We start from the raw sequence: 16,603 nt of genomic DNA on the forward strand, positions 1-16,603 counted from the left end.
GTGTGCCTCCTGACAAGCTCTAGCCAAGATGTTGTGTGTGTCTTCCTTTTTACCACTCTTCCATAAAGCTGTAACTTTTGAAGCACCTGCCTCAACAATTGTTGTATGTGCAGTCTCTCAAATATTAAATGCTGTCACTTCTAAGTCCTTACGAGTTATAATAGGTCTCCAGGGACCTCTTTCGGAGTCCTCTTCTTGCACAATCACTCAGTTTTTGTGGAAGACCTTCTCTAGGCAGAATTATTGAACTAATTCTAAAACCAATTGACTCTACCAGTCATGATTTAGTTGTGTCATATTAAAGTGGATGAATGCTTATATTTTGTATTTGTAATTAATTTAGCTCACTTTGTAAAGATCTGTTTTCACTGTGACATTAAAACGTTTTTTCTGTTGATCTGTGTCAAAAAAAGCCAAATTAAATCCACTGTCGTTCAATTATTTAGAACAATAAAATGAGACAAATGCTAAGGAATTAATACTTTTTATAGACACTATATTTGTCTTGGATATGGTGGAAAAACATAAGTGCACTGTCCTTGTGTATGTCGGCAATTCAAGAAGGATGGCTGCATGGACGGCATTTAGCCATATAAATTTCTGCTTGAATACCCTAAGATTTGAGGGGCAACTGGCCAAACTGAATACATCCAGAAAATGGTTATTAAGCCGCCAGATTTTGAGAGATATCTTACTTACATATAAATCTTGTGGTATATACATTTTTTTCTGCTGTGCTATTTAACAAAGTTACGTTTTGTATAAAATAAAAATCAATATTATCAGCCGGGGTGGTTCTGTGGCATGCATTACTGCTGCAGCATCACAGCTACAACAACAACATCATTTACTTATATAGCATATTTTCATACAGCAATATAGCTCAAAGTGTTTTACAAAATGACAAAGAAAATGTTACAAAAAAAGAAAAACAATTAAGATAAGGCAATAATATTAAGAAATAAGTAACAGCAAAGCAAGGTAAGATCAAATGGCCAGGAGGACAGAAAAAGCAGAAAAGAACTCCAGTTAGGCTGAAGAAAAAAACAAAATCTTCAGGGGTTCCAAGGTCAAAAGACCACCCAGCCCGCACTGAGCATTCTACCTAACATTAATGTTTCTAAATCAAACCTCTTAGTCTTCATGCGTGACATGATAGGAATTTGATAAAGTTGGTCTTGTGGACAGATGAGATCACCACCACAGAAGATCCAGAAGTGACAGCAGAGAATAGTGGGGATTAGCACAGTATGTGGATCCTTGAAGAATATGATCATTCTATACCCATAAAGTCTATTAAGAATACAACTGAAATATAGCTACGAGAAAAGCCATATTAAAATTATGGATTTTTAGCAGTTTTTTTAAATGTTCCACTGTATTAGCCTGGTGAATTTCAATGGGTAAAGTATTCCAGATTTTTGGCACATAAAAGCAAAAGGCCGCCTCACCAATTCTTTTAAGCCTGGCTCTTGGAATTATAAACAGTCCTCCATTTGAAGATATAAAGTTACAAATAGGAGTGTAGGGGGACAGGCATTCCAAAATATAGGACAGACCAAGATGATTTAAAGCTTTATAAACCATTAGTAATGAGTAGTCAAGCAAAATGACGCCTTTTGTTGGCTAACTAAAAAGATTACAATATGCAAACTTTCAAGGCAACTTCTTCATAATGGCTAACACGGTACAGTACCCTAGTACTATAAACCATTAGTAGTATTTTAAAGTCATTTCTGAAAGACACAGATAACCATTGTAGCGACACTAAAACTGGTGAGATGTGCTCAAATTTTCTTTTTCTAGTTAAGATTCTCGCTGCTGCATTCTGCACTAATTATAACCAATTGATGTCTTTCTTAGGTAGTCCTGTTAAGAGTGCCTTACAGTAATCTAGTCAACTAAAAAAAAAAAGTATGAACTAATTTTTCAGTGTCTTTTAAAGTTATAAGAGGTCTAATTTTTGCTATATTCCTTAAATGAAAAAATACAGTCTTTGTAATCTGGTTTATATGCAATATAAAGTTTAGGTCAGAGTCAATACTAACCCCTAAATTCTTTACCTCTGCCTTAATTTTTAAACCCAAGGAATCAAGTTTATTTCTAATGCCCTTGCTATATCCATGTTTGCCAATCAATAAGATTTCTGTTTTTTCCTTGTTCAGTTTGAGAAAATTACTACTCATCCATTCGGAAATACTATATGCTATGTACTAAATACTATATGCTATATAATAAAGCTACAGGGTTTTCTTTTTAAATAAATATTTTGATTTGAAATTTCACACCAGACACTGCCTATATGGATTTTAAAAGTTCGTTTTGAGTCTGCTTTAGTTTAGTTTTTTTTTTTTTTTTGACATTGAAGAGAAGTAAATGTTAGGTTAACTGCCAACTCCAAATTGGCCTGTGAATATATGCGAATGTCTCAATGAATGTTCCCCGTGGTGGGCTGGTGCCACATTGAGGATTAGGTGCTACCTTGCAACCAGTGCTGCAGGGTAAACTCCAGCTCCTGAAACCCTTAACTGGATAATAGGGGTATAAAAAAATGGATGGATAGTAAGATTTGCTTAGGTTTTTACTTTCTACTGGCGTTTACCTGTACCAAAGAATATTACATGTTTTAATATATACTGAAACATTATCATGATTTTTTATCAACAATTCATTTTATTTAATGCATATATACTTAAATGGGGAAGCACAATGTATTGTACAGATTAGATTTTTATTTGATATGTGACCATCAAACTGTGCACTTCTATAGTAAGATATGAATTGAATTTGAATGTAATAAGCAAACTACCTACCAGGAAAGTCATAAAGTGGGATGTAATCAGGCTGTCACTTGTTTCTACATTTTCAAAAAATACAATGTAAGAAAGCATGCTGTGAAAAGAAAACAACTCTTTTTCTGTCAGCGTGAATTTTTATTTTTGCTTTCTTTTGACCACAGAACGCCCTTCTGAAAAAATAAAGAACAAAACACAGTTTCCAAAGCACTGAACAATTTTTAAATATAAAAAAAAATGATTTAAGAAGAAAAAAAGACTAGAATTCAACAAATGCACGACTAATTACATTTTCCTCAAAAGTCATGTGTGATTCCACTTTTAAAGACAAATATTTAAAGACCATGTATGAAATATTTGAACCAAATTCAGAATGTATCAATTACCTGATGACATGTTTGATAGCTTCCAATAATGCAAATAAGTCTGTTATGAAAGCATATCTTTTACTAAACTGAAATACTATTGATTTTTTTTGTGATAATTAGGAGTTCACATAGATTTTTGCATATCAACCCAGTTTTACAGTTTTGAGTGACCATCTTTCTCAGTGTGTAGGTGTTTTGTGCTTTAAATAATATTTTATCATCTAAATGCACAATGGCTTGGAAACTAAGGACCCCCGTTGCTTTAGCATTCAACCCAATCTGAATAATAATGCAAAGTGCTGTTCCTCTCAAATACTTGCTCTAAAATCATTTACACTGCACCTCTGAGTGCAAATCATTTGCCATATAGGAAGCAGCTTTGTCTCCTGTGTACAATCAGTCACAGCTCATCATCAGTTCTCAGATATGGACAATCACTACATAAAGCAGCTGTCCAAAACAATAGTATTTAGGCAATTTGTTTTTCTAGTAATTTAGTGGTGGATTTTTTTTTATTATTATTTTATCACTCAAGATTTATCAAGTTATTTTTCATGCATGTTTTCCAGTTCATAGATTTGGATTGCCAGAGCCTGTTCCTGCTATCAAAGGAAGAGAAACATGCCTGCCCCTTAGGAGCTAGTGCACTGCAGACCTAGCAAAAGCATAAAAGCCCACAAAATCAAATGAACAATTCAGCATCTGTCACATTAGTGAGGCTGAACTGTTGGATCTTTTACTATAACATTCCCCAAATAATGTTATATCCCAAAAATGTTTGTAATTTTCCTGTATTACACACTTCATTGAAGATTTGAAATGAATGAGTACACTGGCATCATTTATCAGTTTTTCTCTGATTAAGGTTTATTTTCTGATACTGCTATTTTTTGTTTTTGTTTGATAAAAAATACATCTACATTTGATCAAATTATTACAGAATTGTTATAACTACGCCTGAAGGTTTGAATCCAACATACACTCTATCATTTTTCTAACATTTTTATATCACCTTACAGATATCTCTTCTTCATGGCTTCCACATGACCCTGAAGCATTTCAGTTTTAACAGCCCCATTAGCTAATATTCTTTTGACTTATGTGACTGATGCGGTATTTCAGACATTATGCTTTCTTTTAATCTAAAAATATGCAATGGTTATAAGAAGGGTTGAATTATATAAACAAATACAACAAAGCCTCTGGTATTCTATCTGTCTGTCTATCTATCTATCTATCTATCTATCTATCTATCTATCTATCTATCTATCTATCTATCTATCTATCTATCTATCTATCTATCTATCTAATATAGGGACTTTTAATTTCAGGCTAGTTGGGAAAGGAGCTAGCACTGCTGCCTTTGAGATTAGTTTTTTACCATCAAATCTGACACTAGGCCATGATCAATGTGGGGACTGTGAGTTTTCCCATGTCTCCATGAATTTTGTCTGGGTATTCTATTTTACCTCCCAATGTCATCAAAACAATGGAGGCTGAGTGAACTGACAACTCTAAAACTGTGAGTGTGCATGTATACTACATGCCCTGTGATGGACTGGCACCCAGCTAACATTTTGTCCCACGCTATACTTCAATGCTGCTACCCCATGACCTAGAATAGCAGATTTAAGAATGTATATCTGTGTGTATTTATGTAACCTCAAATACCAGTATCATTTTGTTTTCATCGGCATGTTCATTCAGTGTTTTTCTTTTCACTGATTTTTTTTTGTGCAATCAAGGGACATATTTCATAAACAATTCATCACATTAAAAACTTGCATGTATTTATATGATTTTCCCTCAATTATTCTCTTTTGCATTATTCACAGTAGTATTTAAGTTGAAACATGTCATTTCTAATCAATTCATTTTGACTGTTCATTTATTCTCAGTTGTTCTGCCACCAGGCATGCAGATCAACACTTGGTAACATTACTGAATGAAGCACATGGTGTGAGAAAATAGTGGTAGCTTTAAAGACACAAAGACATGAAGCATAAAATGTGATTTAATTGAAGTGTGTTAAAAACAACATTGGGATGAGCAGTCTGCAGAACAAGAAGACAGTGAGACTTAACAGGAATTGGCAATTTACATTGTGCTTAAAATACAATTGTCTAAAAGTAAAACAGTTTTATTACCACTGAATATCTGTGTTAGGAAAAGAACCTCTCAGATCCTACTTATTAGATATGCTGTATTAAATACCCTTTGATCTGCAAGTACATTGCACAAAAGCCCAAATTGAGCACTTTACTCTTGGTTTGGGAGTTAGACATTTTGTACAATAGAGAATAAGACAGCTAAAATTTGCAAGACTTCTTTTCCTTTGATTTGTTAATTATTGTCCAAAAACATTAATAGTATGCCAATGAATGCATGCAGAAGGCTTTGATTGTTAATTTTTACATTTTACTAATGTGTCTAAAAGCCATTTAATGTGCAAAATGTGCTTACGCTTTGTCGCTAGTACATTTAAAATTAAAATATGTTTTAGATTAAATTTTAAGTAGGATTATGCCCAGTAATTTCCCCAATAAAATTGATATATTTTTTATTAATTATTTTGCTTCTTTAAATACATTTCTTTGTTAGGCAATTAGAGATTTATTAGCAACATAATTTATCAATGTTCATCTTGCAAAATATTTATTAATAAGACAACTTGTGTAAGAAGACAACTTGCAATGCTCATGTCAGTTAATAATATTATGTAATATCTAAAATGGAACTTTAATTATCATAATAAATCATCAGTGAACATGTACAAATAATTGCTCTGTATTCAGGAATAGAAGTAAAATCTTATTTACAATTCCATTATTCTATCCATGCATAATTATACAGTGCCATATTGTGTTAAAAATAAAACTCTTAAAATCCTGTGACAGATTGAATTTATTGATTTTAATACCCTATTGCATACAAATGGTACAAAGATATAAACAATTCTTCTTCAATTAAATTGCTCATTTGTTTTGTTAGAGTGAATCTATCAGATCAATTAGAGTCTCAAAATGTCCCCAGTGTGAGAAAGTTTGGCTGCCGTATGTTGCTTCTTGTAATTGCTCCAGCTTCCTACAATCCCAACCAATTTTTAGAATAATAATAATAACAATAATAATGTTATTTAATTATTATAATAATTTTAATTATTGTTATTATTATTATTTCTATGAAAATATGTACCTAATAACAATTTTACATTGCTTTTTTGCCCATGCAGGCTATGGCATGATGACCTTTAATATTTAAACTGGCCATATTGTTTTTCATTGAACATCATTAAATAATGTATTTAATTAAATAGAAAGCTGAATGCTCTTCCTGGCATTTTTTCATCTGTTCCTTTACCATTTGAAATGATGATTTCATGGCTAACAATTTTTTTTATTATTTGATTGCCAAATTCCCTAAATTATCACTTGTTGTGAAAGCTTAAACAGCATAGCATACAATGCTAGCAAGCAGAGGTATGCAATCTTTTTTTATTTATTTACAGCATGCCTTATTACATAGAGGTGAGGTTTTGTTCACAAGAGAGTTAATAGAACTGGAAAAAGCATCAGTATAAATGATTAATAATATCTGTACAAAACCTCTGTGTTCTGTTTTTACCAACTGTAAATATGTAGTTTTGAAGAGTAGGGATTCTAAAATGGTAAAGGTTTAGATTTTTCTCCATTCTATTTATGCTCTATGGAAAGTATTCATTGAATATAAGGACATCAGAGAATTTAATGAGTATGCACTCTCAGATAGGCCTCATTTGAGCCTTTGTTGCTTAGAATGATTAAATTAACCTTGAAACTTCTACTTATCTGCAATGGCATTTTATGGGTATATTCAATGAAATTGTTGGTGAGCATCATTTTAAGTAAGCATAAAATAATCCCTCACTAGCTTAGGCAGCTTTTAATGTGAATATGTGCAGTATGTATTGCTTATCATAATTTAATTAATTGGGATTGGTGAATATTGCTTAACAGGGTTGACCTTATAACCTTTTAAAATAGCTGCAGCACAATAGAAGCCTCCCAAGGGTGATAGGCTGTGATTTTGTTGGGTGTGGGAGAAAAGCCTAGAGAGTATACTGAAAAGATGAGGCGCAAGGCAGAGTATTAACCTAGACACATAGATTAATCATCTTGTGTACAATTGTATTTTCTCTAGTAAACTGGTTTACTTACCAATTCTGAGGGTGTGCATGTTAGTTTACTGCCTGCAAAGAAAATGCGACAGTAATATTAGAATAAAGAATCGGGAGATTAACTGTAGTCAAAAAATAGGCAAAGATTCATAACTATGGAGATCCATAAATCTTTAACTATAGCCGGGACAAAAAGCCTAAATCATAATCCATAAACAAAGCATGGATCACTAGCCAGAACCTTCAAACAAACCAAAAATAAATGAACGCTAAATAGTTTCGATGAATTCATATTCTTGGACAACCAGGAAGTGTATGACACTGATCTTTATAACATCATGATGGTGATGTCACGTGTCACACACTTCAGGTCATCCCTGCAGAGCAACAGTGTAGCAACCATCAACAGTAACAAAACAAAAACAAAATGGCGGACAGAAAATATGAAAAAATTTAATACAGCAGCTGATCATAGCACTTTAATCAACATCAGTAAGTTGTCTCAGTATGACTGAAATGTGAGAATTCTGCTTCATCTAAACTTGGTATCAGCCTTGTTCCCAGTGATGCTAGGAATAGACAAAATCAGGGTTGGGCCCTGGCTCCAGTCATCATTATAAGGGAAAAAGTAGGTTCAGGAAGTGCATGGAAGGAATTACACATCCATCCATCCATTTTCTGCCAGGCTAACATCTTTCTTTGCTCATCCTTTTCCACTGTGTCATGTTTGAAAGTGCTCCCTGTTATGAAAGGAGTACCACTATAGCTTGTCATTGTTATGTGTTTTACATGCAAAGGGACTTTAGAAAATTGTACCAAAAGCACACCAGTCTCAATGAAATGGCCCTGTTTGCTTATTGTCTAAGGAAAAGTGAAAGGTTTCTTACAATTTAAACATACTGGCAAAATCTTCCTTGGGTACTACCAACTACAGTCTTTGTCAAGCTGAACTGCCAATGGTTATGAACCATAGCTAAGTGTTTTATTGACCAAAACATAAAAATATATGGCTAAACCACTTCTACATTCACACAAATAGTTTGCCCTGCTGAATAATTGTATAGTCTTTTAAACTTAAAAATGTGCAATGTTGCATTTTGTATAGTATGAAAATTACTATTGTGTTAAATACAGAAATAGTAAAAAGCAACAAAACCTAAAATGTACAAAAAAGGATGAAAGTGCAACAGGTTGTTGACTACTGGATGTTAAAAAAAAAAAAAAGAGCTAAAGTAATCAACCTTCATCCTTGATTAAAATGTTCAGACCCCAAAGACATCTCTAATACTTGAGGGATGATCGTTGTAGAGGTTAGGAGCAGTATAGGCTCTAGGCCCTCCAGCTGCTTTATTTATCCTGAGAATTTTAAGAAGACCTGCAGTCCACACTCTAGAATATACAGCTGGTGTTAATAGATTATTTAGGGTAAAAGCATGACAGGCCATTTATAACATTTATAAATTTTTATGTAAAATCAAGGATTGTCAAATTATCATGCAATTGGAATCTAACACATAGATATACAGTAAGAGCTAGACTTGTACAGTCATAATAGATCATTTGTTTTAATCCTAATAACAATTGAAATTACTGTATGCGGGTAAAAACCTTAAGTATAAAAACAAGATGACCCAGAGGAAGTAAGGTCTGAAAAGGATGTAGGAGTTCTAGGTTGATACAACAATTTTCTCCTCTAGACAATACTCAGATGCAATTAAAGAAGCAAATAAAATACAAAAACTTTACAATGAGATCACACCTCAAACACTGTGTATACTTTTGGCCATCACAGTGCAAAAACCCAGCAAGTCTAGAAATTGTGGAAAGGAGATAAACCAAAGCAAAGTCACCTCTGCAGTAAAGGACTTGACCTAATCTGACAGGTTTAGGGATTTAAAAATCTTTACTTTAATCTCAGAAGGGTACATGGGAATCTTATTCAGGTCTATAGAAATCCTCAAAGATATTCAAAAAGTTGATTTAATATAATTTATTCAGTTAAATAGTGAATAACATTCTTAAGGACACCTCTGAAATAAGTAGAACATCATTCAAGACTGAAATCAGGAAGCATGTCTTTGCTTAAAATGTTGCAGACATCTAGGGGTGCAGTCAAAGAAGGAAACCTGACAGTTTTTACAACTACAGTACATGCTGAATTGTTCTCTGTCATTTTTAAAACATTACATATAGTTTGTGCAATATTATGATTCACTATATTATGATTAACAAAATACAGTAAGCCCTTTTTTGTCAATATATTCTGTTTGCTTGTTAAACTAACAATGAGTTTGAGTAGAAAGAAATTTAGGGTAGCCCAGTGTTGCAGAATCCATTGTCCTAGGTTTGTATCCCACTCCCAACTTCTGCCTGTGTAAAACATTTCTTGACTGTGAGTTGGACCTGCAGTGCACTGCCACGGAACTCTGGTTTACTTTGATCCTGAACTGCATTAAATGAGTTTCACAATATTATGTTATTTTATATTAATATGTGCTTTAACCAACAAATAAATAATTTATGAAAAGAGTTAAATCCAATTTATTCTTATGTTTTGCTATTCACTGAAGATACCAAACCAAACCAGGTTTCATTTACATTTTACAAATCTTTATACATCATGTCAATATATTATATAAAATTGAGCAGCTACTGCTTTAATCTAATTTAGTATGTTAACGTTAAGAATGTTATGTTCAATTTAGTCTCATAATTCTTTACTATTAGCACTTACCTAAGCAGATGTGGCTCAAACACAGATAAAACAATTCACATATCTGTGCTACAAAATGAAGTATGTCTCTATATTCAGTTTGTTAATTTTGTCATTCTCTGTTTCTGTATGTGTTCATATATTCCCTCATATGTTGCTTGCGTAGGATTTTGCTTGTATATTCCAGTTTCTTTCTTTTAATTCAAAGATGTGTGGTTAGAGTGAATGGGAATGCTAAAATGTCCCAATGAGTGTGAGTATGTGTTCGTAATTGAGTGTGCCTTGTGGTAGTCTGATATCCCATCTGGACTGGTCCCTGCCTTATGCTGGGCACTGGTGGGACAGACTCACGTCCCCTGTTACAGTGGAATTGGACTTAGGACATTCTGAAAATAGCTAAATGAATTTAGGACCTCAACTGAGAATAATGTGATGCAAATAATGTCTTCAACTTGTCCTTAAGCATTTGTTATTGAGTCACCACTATTTCAAATTAAGTATGCATGTGATGGCAAATATCCTACCTTTATAAAATTCATTTCAGTTAGGCTGGTCCCCATGGAAAAAAAATAAATTACAGCTCCATAATAAACATGTTGATTTTGGTGGAATAGAGGTCATTCATCCTGGGAAAAACAGCGAATCTTGAGGTTGGGGCGCCTCCTACAAAAAAAGTTTCAGCTATATAGTGAATTTGCTGATGATTCTAAAGCAGGGATATCACCAACAGAAAAAATGAGTGATTTACTGAAGATTATGGTACCTGCAGGAGTCAGGAAAGAGATACTGATTTCATTCCTAGAACATAATTAGAGATGAGGTGTAGCTTTGCTGATATTGTGACACATTCTGCAAAGATAAATGTAAAAAAAAATATATTAAATTAGGTTGCTTCCAGTACAGTGTACTTTTATACTGTAAATCATGTTCATTATTATACATTTTTTTGTGATTTTTTTTTTTTGAAAGAAGATTTCCGAGTTCATGTTTATAGGCTGTATCATTTGTGTACCTTAAGCACTGGCAGGTTAAATGGTAAAGGTCACATAAGGGCAGTGCTGAGTTTGTAACATAAACTTTGTCATTTACGCTGCAACTGTATTTTGATAGAATTTGAATAGTTACTGTTCAAACACTTTGGTTTATGAGCATTTATCTTGTGGAGCAACATAATTTTTTTTATTTTTTAACTTTCTTAATTTCTGGCAACATGAATAGTTCTTGTAAAACTATGGCATTATAAAATGACAAAAGATTGTTTTTATAAAGTTTACCTAAGCGATACAATTTTTGCAAGCTCTGTCTGAATTATAAATATAATTTTGTGAATGTCTTCATGGTTGCATAATTAGTCCCTTGTTTTCTTAAACTTCTGCTTCCACTTGAAGAGCTGTACATTTTGGCAAAATCATTACATTACATTTTTATAACAATCAAATGCTTAAATATAATTAGATCATTTGGACAATATGACAACCCTTGTGGTATTTAAAAAAAAATAACCTTGTGCTTAACTTTCCCCCAGCAAATTTCCCAGAAATGTATAATGTCCCTGAACAAATCATTTGTAATAATTGTAATTTAAGAATACAATCTAATGTTGTGTTATAAATAATATATGCATTCTTATATGCAAGGAGAACCTGATAGGCACCTTGTCCTAAATGATGACTTAAAGTGAGGTTGTTCTAAAATTAATTCTCTACAGTATGCACAACAAAATTGTTTTTGATTTAGTTGTAAATAATGGGTAGACATTAGTTTAAAAACAAAATTCTGATCTTGAAATCAATACACTTCCATTGTGTTTTTTTTTTCTTTTTCTTTCAGAATATATTTTTGAATTTATAGCTGAGATAAATAAACTTCTCTGTCTTTCATTTAACTTAATCATATTTGTTGATTTCACACTACCACTGATTTTCCACCCTGAGACTTACAGCTATTTTTCTGTCCTACAGATAACTCTGTCAGTGTGCTGGCCAAGCACAATAGCTTTCGACGGCAGAAACAGGAGATGTATATTTTGCCAATCATTGTAAGTGACAACGGCAATCCTCCCATGAGCAGCACCAACACACTAACCATTCGTGTGTGTGGCTGTAGCAGTGAAGGAATCGTCCAGTCTTGTAATGTTGAAGCATACGTCTTGCCTATTGGACTCAGTATGGGAGCTTTAATAGCTATTCTAGCATGCATTGTCTTGCTTTTAGGTATGCTCATCAGATTTAATATATTTTTTTTTTTTATTTATTTGTCTGCTAAGTAGACAAACGCACACTCTTTATAGTGAATTGCAATTTCTTTTAATGCCAATGGAGAGTAAAAAAATAGCATTAAATAAAAATTTAAAATATTTTTTGTATTCTGCCATTGCTGAAACATAAAGTGTACAGTACAAAAACAAGGCTCACACAGGTTACTAAAAAGGAATTGGAAAAATAACAGGTGTGCAACAACATTAAAATAAAATTAAGTATCAAATATAAAAATGCAACAAATATAAGACAAAACAGGTAAGTGATATTGCCACAGAATCATTATGAGCAGTGAATTGGTAGTGCAAACTGACTGGCAGGGTGGGTGCTTTCATAACAAAGTCATCATCACAGGTCAAGATAACAACCACATGCAAGTGTAGAAGTTTAATAACCAAAGTGTAAATACTGACAACCTGCTAGGTTAACATTGAGTGCTTAAAATCGTTCACTGATATGGCTTAGGTGAGGCTACATATCAGGCCTAGGGGGATGAACGTTTTTTATTTAATATTATTTGTAGCAAAAGAGCTTTTTTTTTTTTTTTTTTAATAAATTGCCATTGATTAAGTCCACATCATGTACTTAAATGCAGAAATTATTACAAACTTTAAAAGTAAATTTCCTAAAATCAGTAGAGAGAATAAATACAATATTACCCACTGAATACCTTACATAAGAAGAATTACTATACAGTAATTGTAACATTTTTAAAGTTATAGTCCAAAAGAAATCTGTTGATTATACCAATTCTATGCTACATATCTAAGTGCAGATAGTCTAAAAATAATTATACAGACTAGCTGAAAAGCTATAGGGAATTATTTTACTGAACATCTTATATCTAAGAAACATATTAAATATGCTTTTTTATTGAGAGGTTTTATTTTGTTTTTTCCATATTAAAAATACAGAATATAAAATGCACTATTTTTCAAATCTAATGGAGCTTTCTCTTGTTTTAGAACTACAGTAGTTGAATACAGTAGTATTAAGAACACAAAAAGTTGAGTAACATCTAGACACAGAGCTCATTTGTAGTAAAGATTTCAAGTGTGTTATTTTCCAGGTAATAAAAGGTTTTGTTTATAAAACTCTGTGATGCTCAGCTGAAGAAAGTGGAAACAGAAAATAGATTTCACCTAATTCTTTGGTTTTCCGATGAATGGTACATATGCTTACCTTTGAGAACTTGTGTTTGTAACTAACATGGCAGTGAAGATAAATATTCAACTTCATTACTTGACAAATAAGTCTTTTTCCAAAGATAACAGCATGATATGCTGTTTTTGTAAATGTGCCCCTGGGGAAATAATTTGATAATGAGATTTTATTCGTAAATGGTAAAGGGTTTTTGCAAGAAAAACAGAGCCATGCAACAGCTTGAACATATGTAACACCTAATGTTATGTCAGTGTGACTCTAGACCCCGCTGTGAGATGAAGAACAGGATTGTGTTATTAACTATCTCTGTAAACCAGTCTGTACATTTTATTTTTGTGATATTCAACCATACCAAAGTAATAAATACATTGTAAAAAATGCAGAAAAACAATCTAAAAGGTAGATTAAGAATACATTAATGATGATATATTAATGATCTAAAGTAAAACTCACAGTGAATATTTAACAACACAAATACTTCATACCTAGATTTTTGATAACTTTTTTCAAGCAGCGAAAAGCAGAGAGTGTCATTGCTGAGCATATGAGTTCTATTAACTCTACCACCTCTGTTTTTAAACTATTTGATATGACGATTATAAAAGAAAAGCTCTAAGAACTTGTACTTTTTTATTTGCATTTTGACAGAAAAAAAATCAAATATGTTTATGGGTAGTCTAATTTTTGAATGTGTTTTTTACAGTTATTGTGGTCCTGTTTGTAACATTACGAAGACATAAAAATGAGCCACTCATAATCAAAGATGATGAAGATGTGCGCGAGAACATCATCCGATATGATGATGAAGGTGGAGGAGAAGAAGACACAGAAGCCTTTGATATCGCTACATTACAAAATCCTGATGGAATTAATGGATTTTTGCCACGCAAAGATATCAAACCAGATCTACAGTTTATGCCTAGGCAAGGACAGCATCCTGCCCCTAATGGTGTTGATGTCGATGAATTTATAAATGTACGACTACATGAAGCTGATAATGATCCCACAGCACCTCCCTATGACTCTATTCAAATTTATGGTTATGAAGGACGAGGTTCAGTGGCTGGATCACTAAGCTCCTTAGAATCCACTTCTTCAGACTCAGACCAGAACTTTGACTACCTCAGAGAATGGGGTCCAAGATTTAAAAGACTAGGGGAGCTTTACTCTGTAGGAGAGAGTGACAAAGAGACTTGACTATGGATTTACAGATGGCATCAAATTATGTCTGCATAATTGTGTATTATTCTAGGGTTGCCAATTATTAGAAGCGGCTACAAAAAAGGAGACACCTTTTTTCTTAGAGGAAAGTATAGAGTTCATCTTCAACCTCATCAAGTGCATTGTAATGTTGAGCCAAACTAAATGACATCAATTTTAGAAGGTTTTTGATTCTTGTGGAGTGTGACTTAGATTCTGTTGCGTGTCTAGAAGTTTTTTGGGTATTGTTGTTCACTGTGACCACCAGAAACATCAAGATCTGGATTCTAGGTAGTCGCTTTAACAACCAAGGTGGAGGACATGCTGTACACAAAGACCAACTGATTGGGATGTAAAAATAGATTCTGCTTTGATGGGGACCTCAGGGTCTTGCTAGTTTGAACGATAAAAGGTTAAAATATTTGCAAACCATTATGCCAAACTGAAAAAAAAAATCAACAAGCAATATACAGAATGGTCTTTACTTCACAGTTGGAAATAAGCAACTAATAAAATGGCATTTGCAGGGCATCTCCTAAGAATGACATTAAAAGTGGTAGACAGATTTACTGCAGACTGTATCAACCCACTGACTTGCTTTGTAAGTCTTAACAGTTGTATATTCTCGGCTTGTTTGGCACAAACTTTGACACACTGGGCCAATGGAAGATAATAATTAAAATAACAAAGCGGCCTTCTTTTTATGGAAGCAAAGAGACAAAAAAAATCTTCAGCTCTTTGAAGAGCAGACTCCTCGTCCCTTATCCCTAAGAAGTGACCACTCTCTGTCATCTCTGAATATTCTTTTGTGTATCTAAGTATTAAATGGGTGTCACCTTTTCAAACCATTCATCAATGATCTGAGCCAGCAGTTGTAATAAAGTAAAAGTATTAGTATGGAATCAGTACTGTGAAAAGAAGATGGTATCTACACAGATGATGAAATGATGAAATATGTAATAATATGTATTTGACAGGGTTGCCAGTAATATGCTAAGCACAAAGTCTGGAATGAAGCGATAATTGTGAATACCTGGACCCTAGACATTCAAGAATGTTATTTAATATACCTGATTACATAATCCAGCAAAAGGAAAGGCTAAAAATTTAATCATTTGCTTATTGTGCTACATTATATATTAGACAAATATCTGTATATAGATTTACTGCTAACTTTCTTAGCTTTTGTTTTAAATCCTAGATTTTGTCTATGCACGATAGCTTTTGCACACAAAATGGCACTAAAGCTGTGTGCATAAACAATTTGTTACAACATGGCAGTTCCCAGTAGATGCTATATACTAAATAGTCTTACATGCAAATCATATTTTCTACTGTGCTTTAATGCTATTTACCTTGTATGTTTAATTATCCATGTATTGTAATCAGAGATACCCCTGTATTGTTTCCTACTTTGTGAAATATATTTTTATAAATACTTATTGTTGTTGTCTCCATTTAAGGATTGCCTACATTTGAACAATGACTAGTATATTACATCAAAGGAGTTGTGTGTCAGTCCTCTTCTGGTTAATTTGATCCTTGGAAAAGCAGTGATGGATTTCATACTGAAATTTCAAGTTAAAAAAAAAAATCAAAAAATACAATGTCATTTAACAATATAGCTGAAATAGCTGCTGATTTTTTTATTACATTTTCATCATCCACAGCTACTTCATCATAATGTCATTTTAAGAGAATGGTATGTATATATGTATTTTTTCTATCTTGGTCAGGTTCCACTCAAAGTACAGCTCAGTGAAATAATTTAAAGCAGTGTCCGTTTTGACCTCAGAATGATTCATCTTTAAATTTTGTTAAGTTTCTATGGTTATACTCAGGTGAGAGGTGTGTTTATGCCTACAATCCAGCAATTATATTTCATTTGAATATCCTTAAAGGCAGAATATTGCAATACACTTGATTTCGTGCTGATTCATACCACATAC

At 33.0% G+C, this 16,603-nt stretch overlaps 1 protein-coding gene across 2 annotated transcripts in view; it reads left to right on the forward strand.

Annotated features, from left to right (window-relative positions):
• Window positions 1-16,094, forward strand: part of cdh8 (cadherin 8) — a 357,541-nt gene extending 341,447 nt beyond the window's left edge. For both annotated transcript variants that reach the window (XM_039763114.1, XM_039763115.1), the window contains 2 exons: window positions 11,994-12,245; window positions 14,158-16,094. In XM_039763114.1, coding sequence (XP_039619048.1) covers window positions 11,994-12,245; window positions 14,158-14,651 — 746 coding nt within the window. In that variant the 3' untranslated portion in view covers window positions 14,652-16,094. The remainder of the gene's footprint in view (window positions 1-11,993; window positions 12,246-14,157) is intronic.
• Window positions 16,095-16,603: the final 509 nt, after the last annotated feature.

Source organism: Polypterus senegalus, chromosome 9 (assembly GCF_016835505.1).
Source record: "Polypterus senegalus isolate Bchr_013 chromosome 9, ASM1683550v1, whole genome shotgun sequence".
In the NCBI taxonomy this organism is placed as follows: domain Eukaryota; kingdom Metazoa; phylum Chordata; class Cladistia; order Polypteriformes; family Polypteridae; genus Polypterus; species Polypterus senegalus.